This window comes from Cynocephalus volans, chromosome 8 (genome assembly GCF_027409185.1).
Source record: "Cynocephalus volans isolate mCynVol1 chromosome 8, mCynVol1.pri, whole genome shotgun sequence".
NCBI lineage: Eukaryota > Metazoa > Chordata > Mammalia > Dermoptera > Cynocephalidae > Cynocephalus > Cynocephalus volans.
The window spans coordinates 113,434,838-113,457,747 of record NC_084467.1 but is presented as its reverse complement, the minus strand read 5'-3'; the positions used below and the strand labels follow the sequence as shown (position 1 = coordinate 113,457,747).

Below are 22,910 nucleotides of genomic sequence, written 5' to 3'. Positions count from 1 at the left end.
CAGGGTGCGCGCTGCATTAGCCTTTTTCAAATCTATTCCGTTTCTGCACACTGCCCCGTTTCTCCGTATGCACCCCTTAAAAAATTAGGGACCTCGACTTCCACCCCACATCCAGCTCTGCCTCAGAGCCGCGGATGAATACCGAAGGGCACAGCCCTATCCTCATCGGGTCAAGGAATTCGTCCCCGAGTCCCCGAGGGCGGGAAACTACAACTCCCGGCATGCTCAGGGCGCCCCCGGCGCGCCCCCCTCCCGTCAGTTCCATGCTGCTCCATCCAGTTCATTTAAAACAAAAGAGTTTGAGCGCTGGAAGGGGCTGGGCTCTATTGGGGGCCACTGAGCGCCGCTCCAGGACTGGGGCTCGGTGCGGGAGCCTAAGGGGGACGTCTGGACGGCGGGAGCTAGAGACTCCCGGGTCCGAGGAGGGAGGGGTGGGGGCAGAGATCCCGCAGCCCCCCGCCCCCCCCCCCGCCCCGTCACCCCGGAGAGGAGAGGAGATCTGCTTTCTTGGTTTTGCTTCTCTTTCCCCCCACCCCCACCCTGGGGGCTGGGGCGAGGGGAGTCGGGTTACAGGGTGTTTGGGGAGGGGGGTTTAGGGGGAGGGTCTATCTTTCTATCTCGCTTTCTTCCCCCCTCCCCAGTTCTTTGTTCCCCCCTCCCCACACAGCCCCCTCCTCTCCTCTCCCCTCCCCTCCTCTCTCCTCTTTTCCCTTCCACCACCTCTCTCTCTCTCCCTCTCTCTCTCTCCCCCAGCTTTTGTTTCGCCATGCCTAGTCTAGTGGTATCTGGAATAATGGAAAGAAATGGGGGCTTTGGAGAACTAGGATGTTTCGGGGGAAGCGCAAAGGACCGAGGGCTGCTGGAAGACGAGCGCGCCCTTCAGCTGGCTCTCGATCAACTCTGCCTCCTGGGTTTGGGGGAGCCCCCCGCCCCCACGGCGGGCGAAGACGGGGGAGGTGGGGGGGGCGGCGCCCCCGCGCAGCCGGCCGCCCCCCCGCAGCCGGCCCCTCCGCCGCCGCCCGCGGCGCCCCCGGCCGCCCCGACGGCGGCCCCCGCGGCGCAGACGCCCCAGCCCCCCACCGCCCCCAAAGGGGCGAACGACGCCAAGCTCTGCGCTCTCTACAAAGAGGCCGAGCTGCGCCTGAAGGGCAGCAGCAACACCACGGAGTGTGTACCCGTGCCCACCTCCGAGCACGTGGCCGAGATCGTGGGCAGGCAAGGTAAGCGGGCGCCGGGACTACAGAGAGGGACTGGAGTGGGGGGCACGCCGTCTCCAGCGCAGAAAGTTCATTTCTTCCCTCCTTGCCCGCCTACGGCTCTGTCCCTTCTCCACAAAGGGGGACCCGCCCCCTACCCTGATTTCCAAGCGCCACAAAGTTCCCTGCCACCCCTAGTCGGGACGGTTCTCCAGATCCTTCCTCCCCCTGGGCTCTGCCCTTAGACAAAGAAATATCCTCGTTCAGGGAGAGGGAAAGGGGAGGGGGATCGGTCTCCTAATCCAGGGAGGCTGTCCGGAGGGGGTGTCCACTCCTAGCCAGAAAAACTGACGGAATCTGCATAGAGTTACTCAGAGGCCCCTACTCCGGTATCTGCTTGTAGATTGGGGAGGGGCGCCCCTGGGACCCCCAGCCGCCTGAGTTACAGACTTTGGGGGAGACGTGGCTGGGGAAGCCAGACAGTATCTGTGTCTTTGTTGGGCTGAGTGTAGGAATGGAAGGGGGTGTGGCTCAGGGGAGGGTCCCAGCCTAGGGGAGAGGTGATGAGAGGGGCTGCTGGGAGGGGGGCTCCTGTGGTTCCCCACACACCGAAGTTGGATGGCCTATGAGGTTTTGGAAGGGGTGTCTCCAAGGAAGTGCTACGTCCTGGCATGGACCTCTCCTTCCTCTCTAGCTTTTGTTCTGGGCTGGCCACGGCCTGGGGCCAGAGGCCTGGAGAGGGGTGTCTGGTAGTGAGAGAGTAGGGTCAGGCAGGAGGGGCATGCTGGGGGGTAGGAAACCTTCACCTGGAAATTTGTTAAAGGGCGTGGTCTGGGTGTGTTGGGAGGGGGTATAGAATTAATCCAGTGTAGTGTGTCTGATACCACACCCTCCTGGGCTCCAGCATCCCTGGGTGAGTGGGTGGGAGTGTTGGTGAGGGTCCAAATTGAGCAGACAGAGATCTTAGGGACACTCCTCTCTCGCTTCCCAAAGCTCAGTGGGGGAAGCAGGATTTAGAAATTGCAAAGGGGCTGGGGGGTGTGGGGTGGGGGAGGAGCGGGGGAGGAGCTGTCCCACAGTGGGGAACAATAGAGGAGCTGCATTCCGGCTGAGAGTGAGGGAGGAGGCCGGTTCCTGGCAAAGGAAAAGGGGAAGCGGCCCAGGGGAGCCCCTACTCCACATCCCATCTCATCCACCGGGAGTGCTGGGGGTTACGGAGATTTCACAGGGAGACCTAGAATGGAGGAGGGGAAGATGCCACTCCCCTGCACTCGTCCCCCTGGGGCACTCCATCTCTTGAGATTTCTGATTTAGAAAGTTGGATTTCCTCTTGTTATCAGAAACTGGGGATCCAGAGTCCTGGAATTGGGTGGGGACACTGATATCTTTTCTTGGGTGTAGGGGTGATCTTGGGAGGCCCTGGAATTTGATGGAGTCATTCTTTCCTCTTCTGCCTCCGCATCAGATGGCCCTGTCCTTCATAAAAGTAGGGGGATTTCTCCTATTCTGAGAAGATAAGTCTCCCCTTTATTCCTTAAGCATATGAAAGTCCTCTCTCTTGTCTAACCTCCTCCTGCTGTGCAGGGTTAGTGCTCCCCTATTTGACCTCTAGGAAGGTGAAGCCTAGTGGGTCTTCCTTTCAAAAGACTCATCTTCAGGGTTGCAGAACGCAGGATGGGGTCCCTCACCAGTTCTGCACCTCCAGACCTCTAGCTTTTCTCCTTACTATTCTGCCCTCACCTGTCCTCCTCACCCCAACCCCAACCCCCCAAATACCTAGCTCTCACATAAGTTTATGGACCCCAAACTTAAAACCAGAACCCTGGTGCCCATCAGAGGATATGTGAGTAGGAGTGGTAGAGAGGGGAATTCACTGTTCCTCAACCCTCCATGCCTCACAAATAGAACAATCATTTACTGACATTAAAGCAGCAAGGATGTGGGCTTGACAACAGGTAGGACTTACTAACTGCCAAGAGGTCTGAGGACAAAGGGGGAGGAGCAAATTCTCTTTCCTGAGGTCTCTTAAAGGTGAGGAGAGCTGCTCCCAACCCACTCTATCCCCCACCCCCAGATCTGCTAGGGTTGTAAAAGCCATCCAGAGTGGAGAAAGGAGGAGAAAATGAGCTCCCTTTAGGCCTATGGTTGGAGAGTTGGGGCAGAGTCAGCAAAGTAGGACCACTTGGTTTTGGATAGGTAGTGCAGTGCGGGAGTGAGAAAGGGAAGAGTGAGTTGTGCCTGGAGAAGGGGTGTGAGCACGAGTCTGTATGTGAATGGGGGCAGAAGTTGTGGGTGTGTATAGGAATGTACTGTTTTTGTGTTTGGGACGATGGGATGAAAGAGTGGGATATATGAAAGGCTGAAACACAGGGACTCTGTGTGTATGTGAAGAGGTGTATGAAAGTGTATGTTAGGCTCACCCCACAAGTATTGCTTAGATAAAGGCACACAGTGCATCGAGGCTCTTAAGTACATGTGTGCAAACTCACACGCATGTGACATGTGTGCTTCATGAAAACGTGTGAGTCTGAGTCTCTGAGGCTCTGTGTGAAGCTAGGGGCAGGGAGGGGGAAAGTCGGAAAGGAGGAGAGGGGCCTGTCCAGTGAGCCATCGAGGTCTGCAGCCTTTAGAGATGATGTGGCCATCCCAGCCTCCCTCACTTTTCTCTCTCCTTCCTCTTTGTCTCACTTTTCTTCTTTCTCTTCCTGCCTCTCTCCCCAGTCTCCCAGCTTTAACTCACTCCTACTTCAAAGCAGGAATATAATTCCAGAATAACCTCTCCCTCACCCTACTCACCCCCAGCCCATCTCAGCTCTCCTGCCCCCAAGGGACGGGGACAGGAGGACAGGAGTGATATGGGGTTGGGTGCTGCCTCCTCACGTGTGATTTTCTTTATCTTCGTACTTCTTTCCCCTGTGAGATTCTGATCCTCAGACCCTTCCATCTTCCACACTCCACTAGTTGCTGCAAAGTCCTTAGGAATTTAGGACCCAACCAAGAGAGACCAGTGGGGTGGATGGCGTGGGAGGTGGGGTCACAGAGCAGATGGAAGTTAGTGGTTTCTGAGTAGACTGGAAGACACTTTTAATGAGTGGAGGTCAAATGAGGAGTAGATTGTGGGGTTACTAAGCGCCTTGGGGTACTGTGGAAAAAACAGGTTCAGTGACAGATGGGGGTGGCAATTAAGTGATGTGGAAATTTGTGACTAGCCAGGAATCAGTAGAGAAATTGAGGGAACAGCAAATGTTTGGGAAGAAGTTAGTGAGTAGACGAGGTTAGCAGCTTGTCTGGAGGGTCAGTGATTATTTAGGGGTTTCTGGGAGTTACTGAATTCAGAGGGTCCTGAGTGGAATGCTAGGGAAAGTCGAAACATTTTGAAATCTGTGGTTAATAGAGATGGGGAGATCTGAGATCCGATGAGTGGATTTTCCAAGTCAGGGTGGACTGTGTGTGGTTGTGGGGAGAGGGGTTTCAAAGGGTTGACTAAAGGGTTTCTGGGAGGCTGGGTATCTGGGTAAGGGTCAAGAGCTTATTGGTCCCAATACAAATCTTGCCCTGTGAGTTTCTTTCTCTCTCCGCTTCCTCACCCTATCTCAGGATGCAAGATTAAGGCTCTGAGGGCCAAGACCAATACCTACATCAAGACGCCTGTGCGGGGCGAGGAGCCGGTGTTCATGGTGACAGGGCGGCGGGAGGACGTGGCCACAGCCCGGCGGGAAATCATTTCAGCAGCCGAGCACTTCTCCATGATCCGCGCCTCCCGCAACAAGTCAGGCGCTGCCTTTGGTGTGGCCCCTGCTCTGCCAGGTCAGGTGACCATCCGTGTGCGGGTGCCCTACCGCGTGGTGGGGCTGGTGGTGGGCCCCAAAGGGGCAACCATCAAGCGCATCCAGCAGCAGACCAACACGTACATTATCACACCAAGTCGTGACCGCGACCCAGTTTTCGAGATCACGGGTGCCCCGGGCAACGTGGAACGGGCGCGCGAGGAGATCGAGACACACATTGCCGTGCGTACAGGCAAGATCCTCGAATACAATAATGAAAACGACTTCCTGGCGGGGAGCCCCGATGCCGCTGCACTTGATAGCCGCTATTCCGATGCCTGGCGGGTGCACCCGCCCGGCTGCAAGCCCCTCTCTACCTTCCGGCAAAACAGCCTGGGCTGCATCGGCGAGTGCGGAGTGGACTCTGGCTTTGAGGCCCCGCGCCTGGGTGAGCAGGGAGGGGACTTTGGCTATGGCGGTTACCTGTTTCCAGGCTATGGCGTGGGCAAGCAGGACGTGTACTACGGAGTGGCTGAGACTAGCCCCCCGCTGTGGGCGGGCCAGGAGAACACCACGCCCACCTCGGTGCTCTTCTCCTCCGCCTCCTCCTCCTCCTCCTCTTCCGCCAAGGCTCGGGCTGGCCCCCCCGGCGCGCACCGCTCTCCTGCCACCTCCGCTGGGCCTGAGCTGGCTGGACTTCCCAGACGCCCGCCGGGAGAGCCTCTCCAGGGCTTCTCTAAACTTGGCGGGGGCGGCCTGCGGAGCCCCGGCGGCGGGAGGGATTGCATGGTGTGCTTTGAGAGCGAAGTGACTGCTGCTCTTGTGCCCTGCGGACACAACCTGTTCTGCATGGAGTGTGCAGTACGCATCTGCGAGAGGACGGACCCGGAGTGTCCCGTCTGCCACATTACAGCAACGCAAGCCATCCGAATATTCTCCTAAGCCACATGCCCATGCCTCCTGGGCCCACTCCTCAGGGGCCTGCCCTGGACCTGTTTGCCACTAGGGCCTTTTGGAAATCAGTGATTTGATGGGCAAGGTGCTTGGAGATACTCGCTCACGGGTGGGGGGGGAGGCGGTGGTGGCTGGTGGGTGGGCCACTTTCAGAGCCTCTGGTCACCCTGTCCTGTAAAGATTAGGAGGGGGCCAGACCGAAAATTTTACTAGAGTTACAACTCTGATACCTCATCACACCCTTAAATCCGGAAGCAGCTAAGAGAAACTTTTGTTTTGCTAAAGGTGCCCGCCAAGGCATCCTGATACCCTCTGCCCACCTCCCCACTGTGTGTCACTTCCTCTGTAGAGGGGGTGGACAAAAGGGAGAGGGAGAAATACCACCTGTATCTAGAGGTGCTCTTTCCAACCCCCCCAGCCCTCTGGTCCTGACCTCCGACCTCCTAACATAACCCTTTAGCACCCCACTCCCATATCCTGTTTGGGGAGTTGGGCCCTGTCTGCATAGATCTTCTGGGGGGTGGGAGGGGGAGGAGTATGTCAATCCATAAAGGGCTCAGAATTAATCTGTTCCCACAAAGCTGGGCTAGGAGAATCTGGAGAGGGGTGCTCCTCTCTGTCCCCTTCAACTTTTCCCTTCACTCTTCTCCCCATCTTTCCTTCCTTTGGGTTCTTGCTTCTCCTTTGTCTTTCTTTTTCCTCTAGCTCTTTCCTTTGCTTCCCCCCTTGGTGGCTGTCACTCCTGGCCTTGTTTTGCTCCTTCTCTTTGTCTTTCTTTTCTTCCTCCTCTCTCCTGCCCCTTCTAGCCCAGCTTTGGAGACACCATCCCCTTGGGGAGAAGTCGGGGGAAGAACATTCTGGTGCCCTCCCACAATTCTTCTGTAGGCATCTGGAGGTCCTCTCCCCCACTCCTCCAAAGAAACATCTCAAATTCTTGATGGAATGTATCCCCATTCTCAGTGAAAGTTTGAGGAGGGGACTAATTCTGGGGTACATAAAGGGTCAAATCCCCACCTTCATCATCTATGGGCATTACATTTAGGGAGCAGTTCTTGGAATGGATTTTCTGGTTGTGGGAAGGGGGGAGCCAGGGTAGTGTGTCTGCTATTTCAAGGAGCAGGAAGGGGCCTGAGGCAGGAGAGACTGATGGAGGAAAAGGCTGCTCCTCCCCTGCAGTGTCCCACTCCCCTCACCCCTCTTTGGACCTGATCTGAACCTTTATTGAATCCTCAATTAGCGTACAAATCATGAAGTCTCTGTCCCACCCATTGTGGTTGAGGAGAGAGGCCAGGTCTTCAGAGAAGAGTTAGCCCAGGGCAAAGCAGGATTGGGGTGCAGCAGGGCCTGTTCCCAGAATCATGTATTGTTACAGGCCTTGCACCCCCTTTGCGGCTTCCCTACTCCTCACTTGGGACTGCCACCAGCCTCCCACACTCCTGGTTCCGCTGGCCGGGCCAGGAGAGGATGGGGGATGGGAGTCCCAGAGGCTACCAGGAGATCCTTGTATATAATGGGGTGGGACTGTTCTGAGTGATCTCTGAGCACTTAAAGCTCAGGAGTCCCATTCTTCCTGGATGAAGAGAGGGTGCAGGGATGGAGATGCAGAGGGGGTTTCCTCCTCTCCTTCCTCCTGTTGTGAATTTACTCACCTCTCCTCAGCCTTCCCCTCCACTCCACCAGCCAGGGAGGGGAGAGGAAGGAGGTCACAGCCTAGAAAACTGGCTTGTGACAACTTCCCTCCTTCCCGCCAATGTGAGCCATCCTGAGATGTCTGTACAATAGAACCAAACCAAATGGGCACCCTCGGTCTCCCGGGGGGCGGGTGGGGAGGGGGGGTGGGAAAAAGAGATGTCTGTCTGTCGATCCCCCTCCCCCTCTCCACTCCTTACCCACAAAGGCAGAAGACTGTTACACTAGGGGGCTCAGCAAATTGAATCCCACTCTTACCATTTGAGCCAAACCTAGAAACAAACGCAAAACACACATAGTGAGAGACAAAGTAGAGGAGAGAAAGAGAGAGCATGAGAGGGAACAAGACAGGCGACCAACACAGAGAAGAGAAAACGAAAATAGCAAAAAAAAAAAAAAAAAAAACAGTTCTTTATAATTTAATATTCTATTTTAATAAAGGCGTTTATTACCGTATAAATGTAGCAAAGAACCTGGGCTAATATGAAAAAAAAAAAGACTTTTTATTAGGTAATTTATTATATGAAAAGGATATTTTATTTTATGATAAAGTGATCCTTAAAAAAATAAAAAAACTTTAGAAGGTTTAGAATATATGTAGGGAGAGAAGAAAAAAAGTACATTTGTATTCAGAGTTAAATCTTAAAAAAAAAGTGTTTTTAATATATGTTCGGGTTTACGTTCCTTTTTTCCCCCACTTTTTTTTGGGGAGGAATGTCATTTGCTTTTCTTGGGGGAGCATCCTGGGATGGATAGTGGAGAGAGGGGCTGAAGGAACCTCGTTCCTTCTGGGGCCCTGCAGGTAGATTGGATTTCACTCCATGGGCTCCCCCTCCCCTTTCCCCTCCCCCTCAGGGGAGCCGGCAGAGCCAAACAAAGAAAGGGATTAACGAGAAAGGAAGAAGCAGTAGAACTAAGGACGAGGATCCTGGGGTGTCCCCCCCTCTTCCCTTGCCCTGTCTCATGGGCAAGTGAGGAGGGGAAATCCAGAACTGAGGCCTAACAGGCCTATGGGAACCTTCAGAAGTGTGAGATTTAAGAAAAATAGATTTTTTTTTTTTAACCAAAAACGAGAGAAAAAAAGAGAAACCGAGGGGTTTAAAAGAGAATACTACAAAATAATAATTATTAATAATAATAATTCAAATTTATTTCATATAATCCTAGAGAAAGAAAGAAAGAATTACTAGTTACTTAGTAGATGATATTCAGATAGCTTAAAGTTTAGTAGCATTGAGGGCCCCTGGGTCCAGTAGAATGTATAAAAGTAACGAAAAGAAAAGTAGTGGAGGGAAGTGGCTGAGTCCCCCTGAGTTGCCCCATCTTCAGATATCAGGGTTGAAGCAGGTTGCTAGTCAAGATTGGGAGCTTCCATCCAGTCTGCTGGGGTTGATTCTGAGAATCCTTGGATTTTTAAATTGTAGGACAAATAGATGAGGGATCTTTGAAAAGGTGCACTGATCTTCTCAACCAGATGGCGGGCTGGGCACCTTCACCTGCACCCCCAGTACCTGCGGGCCTCGCCATCCCTCTGTCTCTGCTGGGCAGCCCTTACTCCCTCCAAAAGGATATATTTTCTCCTGGAGCTCTCGGGGAGGATGCAGACTGCTCAGCTCAAACCCTCCTAAGGCAGCTTCTCCCAGGCCTCACTGAGGAAGTCCTTCTTGAGTGTAACCTCAATCTACTTCACCACAGATGGATTTAAGAGCCTTGGTAAGTCATTCCACAGACACATACACAACACTTCTCACCTTTCTTTTTTTTTTTTTTTTTTTTTTGTCGTTTTTTTCGTGACCGGCACTCAGCCAGTGAGTGCACTGGTCATTCCTATATAGGATCCGAACCCGCGGCGGGAGCGTCGCCACGCTCCCAGCGCAGCACTCTACCGAATGCGCCACGGGCTCGGCCCCACTTCTCACCTTTCTAGAGCTTCAAGAGCATTGAAGGGATCTGTCTCCCATCCCTGTTTCCATCCAACATTCCTTTAACTTTCGACCTCCATGACAGCAGTGGGAGTAACAATCTCAGTAATTGTTCTTTAAAGCCGTATGGTGCTTTACAGTTTGCAAAGTGCTTTATTATCTCATAGATCCCAAGAAGGACTTCCTACCCGGTGGGGTGGGGTGGAGACACTATTCTTGAGGGCCTGGGAGAATGGGGCTCCCAAGAGTACAGAGGCAGGGGAATGGCACAGGGACCTTGGGTGACCCCAACCCTAACCTTCTCTGCTCCAGTCCAACTCTGTAAGTGTTCAGGTAGAGGTCATCCACTTGTGCCCTGGCCTGTGGGCACATCACCGTCCCCACAGAAAATTGAGGAGCCTGGATTCTGCATGTGAGAAATCCACATTTTTTAAGCACTTGCCTTCTACCAACTCCAGCTTGCAATCAGATTGGGCCCTTCCCTCCTATCCAAGGGGGTGGGGAGGCCCCTTGGCTCTCCTTTTGGCAAGAGGAGCCTGCTCCATAACACCAATGACTCTGCCATGCCCCTCTCTGGCCCTAGACCCCAAACACATCTCCCTCTCCCCAATTTACTCTTCTCGCCCCACCTAGGGACAGATTTCCCCCCTGCTCTTTTTGTCCTAGAAAACCCAGCTAGTTTGGGATGGTAGCGTCTGGGGTGGGGAGGGCTTCCCCTCCCTACTCAAGGGTGCGGGTGGGGTAGGGTGGGTGGGTGGAGACAGCCCTGGGACAGGGGGGATGGTCTCTCCACTGTAGAAAGTAGAGTAGGATTGTGGTCAGACTTAATTTGAGGCATCTAGTGAAGACACATACAAATCCACCAAGGAAGAAGATTTCAAAAGCAAAGTAAAGGCGGGAAATAAAACAGACCCATGAATAATCAAGTCAAAGTGATGTTGCACAAAATGCAGAGAAACCAAGAAGGGGGAGGGTTAATGTATTAAATGTGCTATTAAGAACTTAATTTTATTAAAAGTATTATTACTTAAGGCTTTGTCTTCTTTATCTGCATACGAGTCTGTACCATCATGGGTATTGTAGCCTGGGGTTTTCTCTAATGTAACTCTGGGCGCCCCTACACCCCTTGTGGGAAATGGATGTCTCCAGAGTTCCCTGCCACCCTTGGGTTCCCTTTCTCTTTTCCACACAACTCCCTACTTGAGTCTCCAATCCCCTGTCCTTTTTTCCCATTTACTCCCTTCTTTTTCTTGGAGGTACAGTCAGACCTCCTTTCACTCTACCTTGCAGAACAGGGAAAGGCTCCATGGAGAAGGGGTAGATAGCTGAGACAGAGACCCTCCACACTTGCCCCACCAGACTCAATCCATTCCTCTTATTTGGAGTCAAGAAGAAAACTGGGTGGAGGACTTGGACCTTCTACCTACCAGGCTTAAAAACCGCTTTCCCAGCACACAAATACACGGGACTCCCACTGACTCTCCCTTCTTCCTTGCATCTCCCCCTGCCTCCTCCCCTCACCCCTGGCATTGGAGTGACCTCAGTTCTTGGCACTAGGGCCCTGGGCACCAGATGGTGCCCACTGATGGTTTTCTTTGTCTCGCCTTCCAGATACCCCCTCCCCTCCACGCTGTTCTCCCTTCCCCACCTGCCCTGGGGGTTGGCAGAGGGAAGGGTGGGCACCTCCCACCCCCTTGGCACTGTCCCCAGGCCACAGGACTCTAGAGGCAGCTGGCCCTAGGTGGCAGTGGGTATGGTGGGGAGGACAGAGGAAGGGGGAGGGGAAGGGGATCAGGGACTCAGAGGAGGGGCCAAAATTGAAAGGGAAGCACAGATGAGGAGAGGCAGCAGGATGGCCAGGCATTGATACAAAACACAGCTTTATTTGAGGGGCCTCAAATAAAGTCTGTGAGTGGGTGCACAGGTAATACAGATATGTGTGGTGGGGCATGAAGACCTTAAGGATCAGAGCTGTGAACAGGGAACTGGACACTCTTGACATCTGGAACCAAAGGGTGGGAAAAGGTCCTGGAGTTGGGGTGGGGATGGGGGGGCACCAGAAATCCAGTGGGGGCTGAGCCCGTGGCGCACTCGGTAGCGTGCTGCGCTAGCAGCGCGGCGACGCTCCCGCCGCCGCGGGTTCAGATCCTATATAAGGATGAGCGGTGCACTCCCTGGCTGAGCGCCGGTCACGGAAAAAAAAAAAAAAAAAAAAGAAATCCAGTGGGGGTGGGGAAGGCACTGTCCAAGGTCAGAGGTTGATACAACAGGCCCTCTTCTCCCCAGTGCCAGGCTCCTGCCCAGCCTGGCCACTGCCCAGGGTGATAGCATTGGTCCGGGTGCTGTTCTGCCTCTGCTTGGACACCTTCGCAAAGATCTCTGAGAGGACAGAGGGCAGTGGTCAGACCAGAAGATTTAGAGCTTCCCCCCACACACCCACACCCACACACACCCCCACCCCACCCCCCCACACACACACAGACACTGCATGCCCCTTTGAGCACTGGGAGTCGCCACGCTTGCAGGACATTTTGCTGGAAGAAAGTGGAGAAGTGGAGTTTGGGCACCTAAGTCCCTTCTACTTCCCTGAGTAGAGAAGAAACCAAGACAGCCCACTGGGAAGTGTGGCCTTCTGATTTCTTCCCTAAGCTCCAGGCTGAGTTGGGGGACCCTGGGGAGGGACTGAGGGAGCTAGGCTCTTAGTAGTGCTCTTAGGAGGCCGGGGGCCCACAGAGGGGCTGAGGAATCAGCCGGGGCAAGGGCTGGTGTCTGCATTCCAGCTGCTGCCCACAGAAGCCACAGGGATGAAATAGGGGTGCCTAATGGAGGCAGGCTCTAACCTTTGAGGACAGTCTCAAAAGCTAGCTCAACATTGGTGGAGTCCAGGGCTGAAGTCTCCAGGAATAGTAGCCCATTGTTTTCTGCCAGGAGGGAAAACACACCATTAATTGTGGGGGTGAAAAACAAAAATAATATTTACTTAATGTTTACTATGTACATTTGCTGTGTAGTATCTCATTTAATCCTTAAAACAACCTATGAGGTAGGTTCAGTAAGGAAACTGAGACCCAGAAACACAGAGAGAATGAATAAGTAACTTCCTCCATGTCCCACATCTAGTAACTGGCCAAGAGGAGATGGGAGGCTGGGCCATGGGACTCCAGAACCTGCACCCTTACTTTAGCCACCATATTGCACTGCTTTGAAGCCCAGAAAACTCCTGGGGAAAGTGTGACTGGAGGTCAAGGGGAGCCCACACCCTACACTTAGGATCTTTGAGCATTGCAGGAAATGTCTTAAAATTAACTGTGAAGAATATAATGAAGACAATCTCAGGGCAAGTTGGTGAGACATAATGGGGGACCCAGGGTCCCAAAGAAGAAGGGCTCAGAGAGCTTGATGAAGAGGGGATAGGGGTAGAGGATCATATGGAGGAAGTCCAGGCTGGGCCCCCTACCATGGGGAGCATGCACTAGGGAGGCTGGAGCTGGGAGGGTGTGCAAAAGCTTGGAGGTGTCAGTCTGGGTGGTGGTGGGCTCTTACCAGCAAACATGCGAGCCTCTTCAGTGGGCACCTCCCGGGCCTGGCTGAGGTCACTCTTGTTACCTACAAGCATGACGACGATAGTGGCCTCAGCATGATCATAGAGCTCCTTCAGCCAGCGCTCCACCACGGCATAGGTCTGGTGCTTGGTTAGGTCAAACACCAGGAGGGCCCCCACTGCACCACGGTAGTACCTGGGCAGGGGTGGGAGGAATGGACAGAGACAAAATCAGGGGCATTGGACCCAGCCTCAGAGTGAAGCCATCAAGCCAAAACATGCTAGATCAGAATACTAGAGATTGGAAAATATGGAAACTGGGGTCCAGGGACCCAAAGCCCGACAGGCCAAGGACGCTGGTCTCAAGAGCCTCCAAAGCTTCACCTCCCTGCCTCTGCTTCCTCAGTTCCTATGTCCTGATTTTAGCCCCTACTTTTTTTTTTTTTAAAGATGACCAGTAAGGGGATCTTAACCCTTGTCTTGGTGCTGTCAGCCCCACGCTCTCCCAAGTGAGCTAACCGGCCATCCCTATATAGGGATCCAAACCCGTGGTCTTGGTGTTATCAGCACCACATTCTCCTGAGTGAGTCACAGCCTGGCCCTCGATTTTAGCCCCTACTATCCACCAACACACATCTGGGCTCTGGCCGAGTCTGCCTCCTGGATGCCCCACCTCTGAGATCTTCCTCACATGGCTCCTCAACCCACAGTGTCCTGCTATCTCTTGTGGCCGTCCTTCTAGGACTAGCCAAATGCCTATCCCTTGCCACAGTCCCTGGCCTGACCATCCAAGCCTTCTTTGTAAGCATCCAGCCTTCCTCTTGTGGATGGATGAGGAGCCAGGTCTCCTAATTAGATGATGTTTAATTAGTCCCAATTTATTGATGAGTCAACTGAGGCTCGTAAGAGATCAAGTGACTAAGAGTGATGAGTGTGTATGAACCTCATGCGTGTGTGTAACGGAAGCCCCGACTCCTGCTTGCTGACCCCTGGCAGGTGCTATCCCCGCACCATGCACACACGCAGACCACCTTTCACACACTTGGGCCTGACATGGACTAGAAGATAATTTTAGCGTGGCGTCAGGAGGCTCAACTTTCTGTGTGTCTTCTGAGTCTTCATAAAATGCAGATGCCGGGTCCAGCCCTTGGCTGTGGTTGGATGAAGGTTGCCAAGTGCAGGCCTCTCTGCCGAAGTGAGGGGGCGCTCTCGATCCACACAGCCTGCCCCCCATTCCAGCTCCACCCTGATTTCACCTTACTTGTATTTAAACAGGGATTAATTATAGCACTTTACTCTTTTGGTACTTTAAGGGTTACATAAAATGCCAAATGTAAAGTGCCTTGTACCTTCCTGGGCATACAGCAAAGGCTTAGTAAGTATCGGCAATGATTCTTGTTTTTAGTCCTAGTCAGTATCACTATATCCTGTCTCAGGCTGTTTGCTGCTCACAGCACTGTGTCTCCTACGGTTCCCCCTGGGGAGCTGAGTCCCCTTGCCTCCTCTCCTCCTCCACTTCTCCTCCAGAGGTGTTCCCTGACTTCCCCAGGACTCCCACAACCCAGCAACCCCCCAGGCCCGGGCTCACGCTGAGGTGATGGCTCGGTACCGCTCCAGGCCAGCCGTGTCCCAGATCTGAGCCTTGACAGCAGCAGTGCCCAGCATCACAGTGCGGGTGGAGAACTCAACCCCAATGGTGGTGCGGCTGTCATGGCTGAACTCATTGCGTGTGAATCGAGATAGCAGATTGGTCTTCCCCACGCCTGACTCGCCGATCAGCACCACTGAAGGAGTGGAGAGATAAGGTTTGAACACAGGGCAGAGTGGCCCTAAGCCCACCTGAGTTGGAGGGTCTGTCCATCAGAAGGGGGAACGGAGTTCAGGAAACAGAGGAGGGAGCTGGGTCTCCTGGCAGAAACTGGGGTCTGCAACTCTGCATAATGCATCTGTCCTGGTGGGCAGAAAGGCCAAGAGTTTAAAACTAACAAAGGGGCTTTAAGGGTTTTAGGGCTGGTCTATTGAGACATGGTTGCAAAGTCAGCCTGTGTTTCTGATGATGGAGTGACATCTGTGGGCTCTTTATGGGTGCTGTGTGGAGAGGTTGCTGGGGGGTATGAATATGGACAGGGATGGCTGGATGTCTGGGGGTGCACATTTCTGGACTAGGGAGTATGAGAACATTGTGCATGCCTCTGTATATGAGCTGGGAGGACAAGTGGGAGGTTTGGAGTGTGTATTTGCTCAGGGAACAGGTGTGAATGGAAGTGTGGGTAAGGAGAAAGTTTAGCTGGTGACACATCTTTGGGTAAAAGGAAAACATGGAGGTATGTGTGCCCGTGTGTGTGTAAAAAGTTAGGATCCAGTTGTCCCTGAGGAGGGGTAGTCCAGCATGGTTAAGAGTATGGGGCTGGGTGTTGGATCAGCTCTATGTCCTTCAGCAAGTTATTGAATCTCTCTGAGTCTTTTTCATATGAAAAATGTGACTAACAATAGTATCTACCTGTGGGTTGTTGTAAGAAGTAAATGAGATATTGTCTAGGTTATACTAAGTGTACATTACTGTTATGGTATGATTGTTGTTGGCAGGCCAGTGCTTTTTGCATTTGGGTTTTTAGGAAGAAGGATCCACCAGAGGGACCACAAAGACTCTTTAGGCTAGTAGGCAGCATTTAGGGCCAGGGCCTGTGGGTGAGCTGGGGGTTGGGAGAGAGTGGGGGGGGACTGGTGTAAGTACAACCCGCACCCAAGGACTGTAAACCACATATTTTAGGCTCTGATCCCTGCTCAGCCTGACTAGCTGTGTGAACTTGAACAAGTGGCTCACCTTTTCCGGGTCTCAGTTTCCCTGTTTGTACAATCTGTAAAGGTCCTTTCTAGCTTTAAAAATTCCTTATTTGGGTAAGGCAGGAAAGAGCTGGAAGCACGTTGGGTATGTGTGGGTAAGAGGATGTAAATATGTGCAAGTCTGTGTGTTTCTGACATTCCCTACTGGGAACCTCATACCCATCTCATCCCTCCCAGTGGGTGGGCTTCCAGCCCTATCTTCAGGCCTCAAACTTGCTCAGGATAATGGCATTGAGGTCAGACAGATTTAGGTTTGAGTATTACTGGCTTTGTGACCTTTTGTAAGCTACTTACTCTGTCTCTAAGCCTCAGTTTCATCATCTGTAAAATGGAGATACTAATGGTTAACATTTATTGAGTGCTTACTGTGTGCCAGGCACAAAAAGCTTTATGCTTATTAACTCATTTATTCCTCACAACAGGGGCTGGCTGGTTAGCTCAACTGGTTAGTGTGGTGCTGATAACACCAAGGTCCAGAGTTCAATCCCTATACCAGCCAGCAACCAAAAAAGAAAAATTCTTACAAAAATGCCATGAGTAAAGTATCATTATTATTGTTCCCAATTTCATATACAAGGAATTAAGGCACTTGGGAGGTGAAATGATTTGCCCAAGACAACACATCAAGCATGGTAAACACAGAGATGTGCTTCCCAGATCCACCTTTAGTGAAGGACTTGTCCCCCAGCTGCAGAGAGTGCAGTCAGCAGACAGCCTCCAGCTCTCAGCTCCTTCAGCGGCTGCCTCTGGGGCAGACAGCAGACTCACTGGGAGTCTGCCTATATCCGGTGCCCAAGCAAGGTGAGGCTATCACAGAGTTTCCCACACTTGGCCCAGGCTTTGTTGAGTCTGGGTTGCAGTTTGATGTCTCCTTCTACCCAATCCTGTTTCCTCCCCCTTCCTTTCACATAGTAAAGTTCAATAAATGATAACTACTAGTACTATTATTGCTCCTAACTATGACTAGCTCTTTCCTGGGAAAGATGCTGGGAGTACATGTTCCCCAGCTTGAGGGCGGGGGCTCAAGTGAGAGTTCCAGCTCCAGTGAGGGCAGGGCTGAGTCTGGGAGAGGCAGTGGGGTGGCGTGTCTGGCGAGAGAATCACAGCTCTACCAGTCCACCCTGCCCTGAAGGAGCTGTGAAGGTGGGTTTGGGGAATAACAGAGGGACCAAACACAGGGGCTGAGATAAAGAAGTAGGAAAGATACATGCACACTTTTAGGGACAGCCAAGTTGAACCCAATGCCTGGCATCGAGATCCAAGGAGTCGGCCAGGGGACAAGCGGACAAGGCCACAGCTCTGGGAGTCCTCTGGATTCTATCAGACCCCGCTCCAAATTCATTACCTCTCCCCTTTGTCTCCCCTGTGTATTTATTACCCAGCATTGTAATGGGAGAGGTCTCTCCTTTCTCCCCTTTCCTATAAACCCGCCCAGAAAGATGACTTTCTTCCTCTTAAGTCTGCTTGTTTCCCCATCTTCTCAGGAGGGAAGTCCTTTCTGAACTCTAACCTCTGACTCTTGTGCTGCAGTAACTGACTATTCCGAGATTTGGGCTTCTATTAGAACCAGGCAGACGAGCCTAACTCTCAGCACTTAAGGAATGATCGACATCACTATTCACAACAATAGAGCATACTCCACAGCTCCAGAACTTTTGCCCCTGTAACCAGACCCTCGCCAACTCCTTGCAGCTTTCTTTCTGAGCCCAAGGGAGTGATGAACCCTGGGGGGTCCTAGTAAGAGATAAAAACAGGAGGTGGCCCTCTCTTGCTGTATTGATCCCTTTCTGGATCTCTCTCACGCTTCCTCTCTCTCCATGGACCCCCAACTCACCCTTGAAGACAAAGTTATAATCTTCCTCGGATCCATTCCCCATTTTGGCTTCGCATGGAGAGTACAAGTGTCTTCGAGGGCAGAGGTGACAAGTTTATGCGTTGACTCGATGCCTTCAACCCTCAGCTCTCAGGAAACCCAGACCCTCCTCTCATTGGGGTAAGGAGACTTTTGCAGCCAGAGGGATTGAGGGCCAATTCGAGGCTAGGCAGGGCCTAGGGAGGCTCAGGTGGGGTGCTGTAAGGAAGCTGAGAGGACGGAAGCTGAGAACAGGAAGAGCGGGGTGGCTGGAGACCTGGGGCCCAGTGGGTGGAGAGATGATGACGTCAGACAGGTTAGACAGGTTGGGTGTCTGCTCTCAGCCTGGGCTCTGCAAGCAGGAGAACCAGCTCCAGATGGTAATAGTGGGGAAAGCTAGGATGGGGACAAGACCTTCAGAGAGAGCCTGCTGAGGGCTCCTGGGATCTGCAGGGAGGTGGGCCCAGCCACCAGTGAATGAGAAATAGCTTCTCAGAAATGCACTTGGGATGTGGTGCTGATAACACCAAGTCAAGGGTTAAGATCCCCTTACCGGTCATCTTTTTTAAAAAAAATAATAAATAAAAATAATAAAAAATAAAAAAAATAAACGCACTTGGCTGCCAGCTTTTCCTTTAGAGCCTCTGGTGGGGCATACGTTGGGGGCACCAGAAGAAAGGCTGTTGGGGCGAAGGGATGCCAGTTATCCTGCTGCAGCACAGAGCTGTGGGAGCTGCATCTTGGTCACAGCAACTTCTGTCCCTCCCTAACAGCCCTGGGCCTGGGATGGGCAGTGTTTCTCACACTGGGTGGAGCTGGGATTTACAATCTATACACTTCCCTGGGATGGGTCCCTTCCTACTGCACTGGGGAGAGGAACTGGTAGCTCCCTACACAGCTCCTATACAGACCTGTTCTAAGGACACCGGGTAGGAGGAGACCTGGGATGGAAACAGCCAAATGGGGTGAGAGGTCTGAGTTTAGAGGCAGGATGTGGAGATGAAGGCCTCTGAAAGGTCTGGGTTTCTTCTACTTCCTACCCAGGACCTGAGGCCTCACAGCAAAGGCATCTGGTCTGCAAAGGGTTTCAAGACCTGGAGAGGATCTGTGTAACCATATGAATGCCTGGGAGAAGAGGAAAGGGGTGGCCCCTTCTAGGCAGTTAGAGGACACCCTCCCTACCCCGAGTAAAGAAGGCACATACCCCCAAGCCTGGAGTGAAGGACACTAAACTCCCAGGGCCCTGTATTTTTTGTCCAACATGACCCCCACCAGGCCCTTGCTCCTCTGAGCTCACTCCCCCAACATTTTGCCAACCAGGTGGGTTAAGATTCTGCTCAGAGTGGAAGGGGCTATGTAAGATTACACTACTGGAGAGGTCAAGGGAGCTGAGGCACCACTGCCAAAAAACATTTTGTTGTGGGAGATCATGGTGTAGGAGTGGGTGGAAATCCATCTTGGCAGAACACTAGGAATCATTAGTAATCCCTGCTCCTTCCTATCTCCTCTGATTCCTCCCATTCAAAAAAGTAGTCAAGACAAGAAAATAGTTGAAGTTTATTCTTGGAAAAAACAAAGTCTCACCCTCCCCCCACAGTTCAGGAAGGTTTTCCCAGAGGCCCTGCCCCTCCAAATGGTCATCTTTCTTTTCTGACCCCAGCTTCCACCCATGCACATTAGGATGCTGCTACTTGGGTGAGGGGCTCCTCCAGGTACTGCACCAAGGCCTGGGCCTGCAAGAGTAGGGGAAGAAATCAGTCCCACACATGGCCTGCCACTAAAGGGATCCCAAATCCAGGTGGACTTCCAGTCCGATATTGAGCGACCAGACCCCAGCCCCCACCTGCTCTTGGGAGTTAGCCCACACCAGACAAGGACTGAGCAAACATGAGGACTCCAGAAAGGTGGTGTGGGTGGGAGTGAACAGTGACAGAGCACGAAGGCCAGGCCCAGGGCTGTGGAAGGATAGGCACATACATACCTTGGCCTTGAGCATTCCGAAGCCCACGGTCTCCTTGGCATACATACACAACAGAAGGTTGGCCACTCGGGTGATGGCTACACGGCCCTCCTGGTGGGGGTCATATGATGGGATGTGATGTTCTGCTTGGCACCGTTAGCCCCCTCCTTCCCCTGGGCTCCTCTGGCCCCAGAGGGACTGTATCTTCCTTCCATGCCCCGGGCTCAGCAGGAGGTTCAGGTGGGAAGCTTTGGCCACAGCCCTGGACATGGAGTTCTGAGCCCTGGTCACAGTCTCAGCACAGCCACCTACTAAGTTACCCTGGGAAACTCAGTCTCACAGAAATTCGGTTTCTCTTTCTGTAACCCCTATCTCACCACCCAAGTTGGTGGGGTGCTAATACGCATGAAGGAGTTTTGCATCTGCCAAGGGTTGTCCAAATGGGTGATGTTATTATTATGGGCTCACCCCAAAGACACTGAAAAGGGCTTGGGAATAGTAACACAACTTGCATTAAAAAAAGGGGGGGTGCTGAACTGTGGCTCACTTGGGGGACTGTGGTGCTGTTAACACAAAGGCCACGGGTTCAGATCCCATATAGGGATGGCCGGTTAGCTCACTGGGTGAACGTGGTGCTGACAACACCAAGTCAAAGGTTAAGATCCCCTTACTGGTCATCTTTAAAAAAAAAAAGATAATCAAGGTCAAGGGTTCTCAAGGGTTCGACCTGTACCGGCCAGCTGCCAAAAAAAAAGAAGAGAAAAAAAATGAAGTAAGTTGCATGAAGTACCATTTCATGAAACTTTTGTTTTAGTGGGTGTATGTGTGTACTGGGCTCCAACTTAAAATATATTTCTTTTTCTTTTTTTTTTTTTTTAGCATAACCCATGACCTTGGTTTTATAAGGCTGTACTCTTACCAGCCAAGCTAACTGGCCAGCCTAAAACGTATTTCTTACAGATAGGTTGTGCTCAAAAAGTAAAAAAACTATTGTCCCATAGCACCAGCTCTAGGCTAAGCACCCAGTAGGAGTCATCTGTTGAACCAAAACGGCATTGGTTGGGCAGCAGGGGGGTAAGAGTAAGCAGACCAGTTACAGTGGAGATCCTTCCTGAAGAGTTCACCTTGGGGCCTATTTAATCTGGTTCAGCCAACCTTCACTAAGTATCCACTGTGTGCTGGCAACCAGGCCCTGCACCCTCTGACTCTCTGGCCTCATCTCCTACTACCTTCCGCCATCCTCATGGCACTCCAGCTATAAGATCCTTGTTGATTCTTGCCCAGGAATCATTCTGCCACAGAGCCTTTGCATTTGCTATTCTGTCACAAATATTTTTCCCTCAGAGAGCCACATGGCTTGCCCCCCACCTTCCTTCAGATCTTTGATCAAATGTCACTTTTTCAGTGGGACTGTCCCTGACACAGGCCCCATATACTCTCACTTCCCTGCTTTATTTTTCTCCATTGCATTTTCAACACCTAACATACTATATATTTTACTTTTTGTTTTATTTATTTATTTTGCAGCTGGCCGATAAGGGGATCTGAACTCTTGACCCTGATATTACCAGCACCATGATCTAACCAAATAAGCTAAGTAGCCAGCTCTATTTCTATTTCACGTGTTTGTTTTTTTTTAATTTAACAATTTTATCAGTATACAATGTGATTGATTTTTGTGTCCCTTTACCAAATCCTCCCTCCCCCTATTTCATGTGTTTTAAAACATGCAAGACTAAGCTTCATTAGGCCTGGGGTTTTGTCTGTCCTGTTTGCTACTTTTTCCATAATCCTAAGAACACTGCAGGGATCTAAATACTTGTTGATTGAACAGATACAAAGGTGAGTGAGACAGTCTCTGTTCCCAAGAAGTTCACAGTCTAATGGCTAGTTCCCTTTTCTGAACTTCATTTCCTTTCTTTGTAAACTGAAGGGGTTGGACTAGGGTCTGGAGACTCTGCCATGGTTTTGTGAGTCTGTGAAGCTGGGATAATACCTTATATTTGCATTATCGCTCTGCAGTTTACATACATTCTTTCATTTGATTTCTGCAACAACCCTGTTGGGGACGGGAAGAGGGAAATTATTGTTGCCTCTTTGGAGATGAACTAAGGAAGCTCAGAGAGGTTGTGACTTACCCAAGGTTCCACAACTGATAAGTGGATGGCTGAGAACCCAAGTCAGACCTCAGGTTCAGGGCTCCTTCCTCACCACCACTTGATGCATAGGATCCTGCCTATTACAAATGCTGCTGCAGACCAATTCTTAGTAATCTTCTGGAGATCCTGTCCCTGCCCCTCCAACCATCCAGGATTGGGGTACAGATCGTCCCCTTGGGATCCCCTTGGGGGATAGAGGAAATCTTGTCCCCTCTCCATACCATGCAGTCCATGAGGATGAATTTGAGATTGTCTTCATTAAACGCTTGGTTCCCGTTCCGGTCGTAGGCGGCCCAGATGTTACTGGCGATGGCCGCGGTCACCCGGGCGTCCGTGTCCCCGTAACCCGAGTAGGCCAGCAGCGATCCCTCGTTATTCAGCAGCCTGGCGAGGGGCGGGGAGGGATATCAACCTGCTCAGGGCGGGGAGTAAAACACCTGGGTTCCCATCCCAACTGCCGCCACTGGCGCTTATATGTAGCAAGGGTCTGGGCTGAGTGTGTCCTGGAAAGTGCCCTGAGCACCCGGCACGCCGGCTTCCCTTTTCGAGAGAGGCCTTCCTGGCGGGTTCCCCCAGCTGCTGTCCCCTCTGCCGCTTCCTCCCTTCCTGGCGATCCTTCCCTACCCATCCCTCAGGGAGCCGCGCACCGCCCCACTGCAGCGCTCGCCCCTAGGCTCCTCGGTCCGCACTCACAGGGTACTCTGGACACCTCCAGTGTTGGCTTGGCTTAGCACCTGGGTCAAAGCCTTGGGACGCAGCATGCCTGTAGCTCCTAATTCTAGGCTTTTTGCACCCAGATCCTCCAAGTTGCCTCCTGCTAGCCTCTGCCTGCCACTTCCCGTAGTACAGAGGCCCTTCTCCGGAACGACCTGGGAATTGTAGTTTCCTGGCCCGGCGATTGTGGGTCTGACTCAATCCCGCCCCACCGCGGACCGCGGAGGGCACTGGGAATTGTAGTTTCTTGTGACCTCGCGAGGCACCTTGGGAACTATAGTTCGCCTTTTCAGTCAGACCACGCGGTGATGC

General features: G+C 52.3%; 3 protein-coding genes across 3 annotated transcripts; 1 reads left to right on the top strand and 2 right to left on the bottom strand.

Moving 5' to 3' along the window:
- The first annotated feature begins 766 nt into the window (after window positions 1–766).
- MEX3A (mex-3 RNA binding family member A) lies at window positions 767–5,905 on the top strand. Its single transcript, XM_063103754.1, has 2 exons — window positions 767–1,220; window positions 4,794–5,905. The coding sequence occupies exons 1-2, from the start codon at window positions 767–769 to the stop codon at window positions 5,903–5,905; spliced, it is 1,566 nt and encodes a 521-aa protein (XP_062959824.1).
- Window positions 5,906–11,694: 5,789 nt separating this feature from the next.
- Window positions 11,695–17,929, bottom strand: RAB25 (RAB25, member RAS oncogene family). Its single transcript, XM_063106599.1, has 5 exons — window positions 17,748–17,929; window positions 14,658–14,853; window positions 13,072–13,265; window positions 12,369–12,449; window positions 11,695–11,907 (listed from the first exon to the last, which is right to left on the bottom strand). The coding sequence occupies exons 1-5, from the start codon at window positions 17,788–17,790 to the stop codon at window positions 11,780–11,782; spliced, it is 642 nt and encodes a 213-aa protein (XP_062962669.1). The 5' UTR covers window positions 17,791–17,929; the 3' UTR covers window positions 11,695–11,779.
- A 1,379-nt stretch (window positions 17,930–19,308) lies between these two features.
- On the bottom strand, window positions 19,309–22,761 carry LAMTOR2 (late endosomal/lysosomal adaptor, MAPK and MTOR activator 2). Its single transcript, XM_063106612.1, has 4 exons — window positions 22,578–22,761; window positions 22,106–22,268; window positions 19,747–19,836; window positions 19,309–19,498 (listed from the first exon to the last, which is right to left on the bottom strand). Exons 1-4 carry the CDS (start codon window positions 22,643–22,645, stop codon window positions 19,442–19,444), a joined length of 378 nt encoding a protein of 125 aa, XP_062962682.1. The 5' UTR covers window positions 22,646–22,761; the 3' UTR covers window positions 19,309–19,441.
- Between the last annotated feature and the right edge of the window lie 149 nt (window positions 22,762–22,910).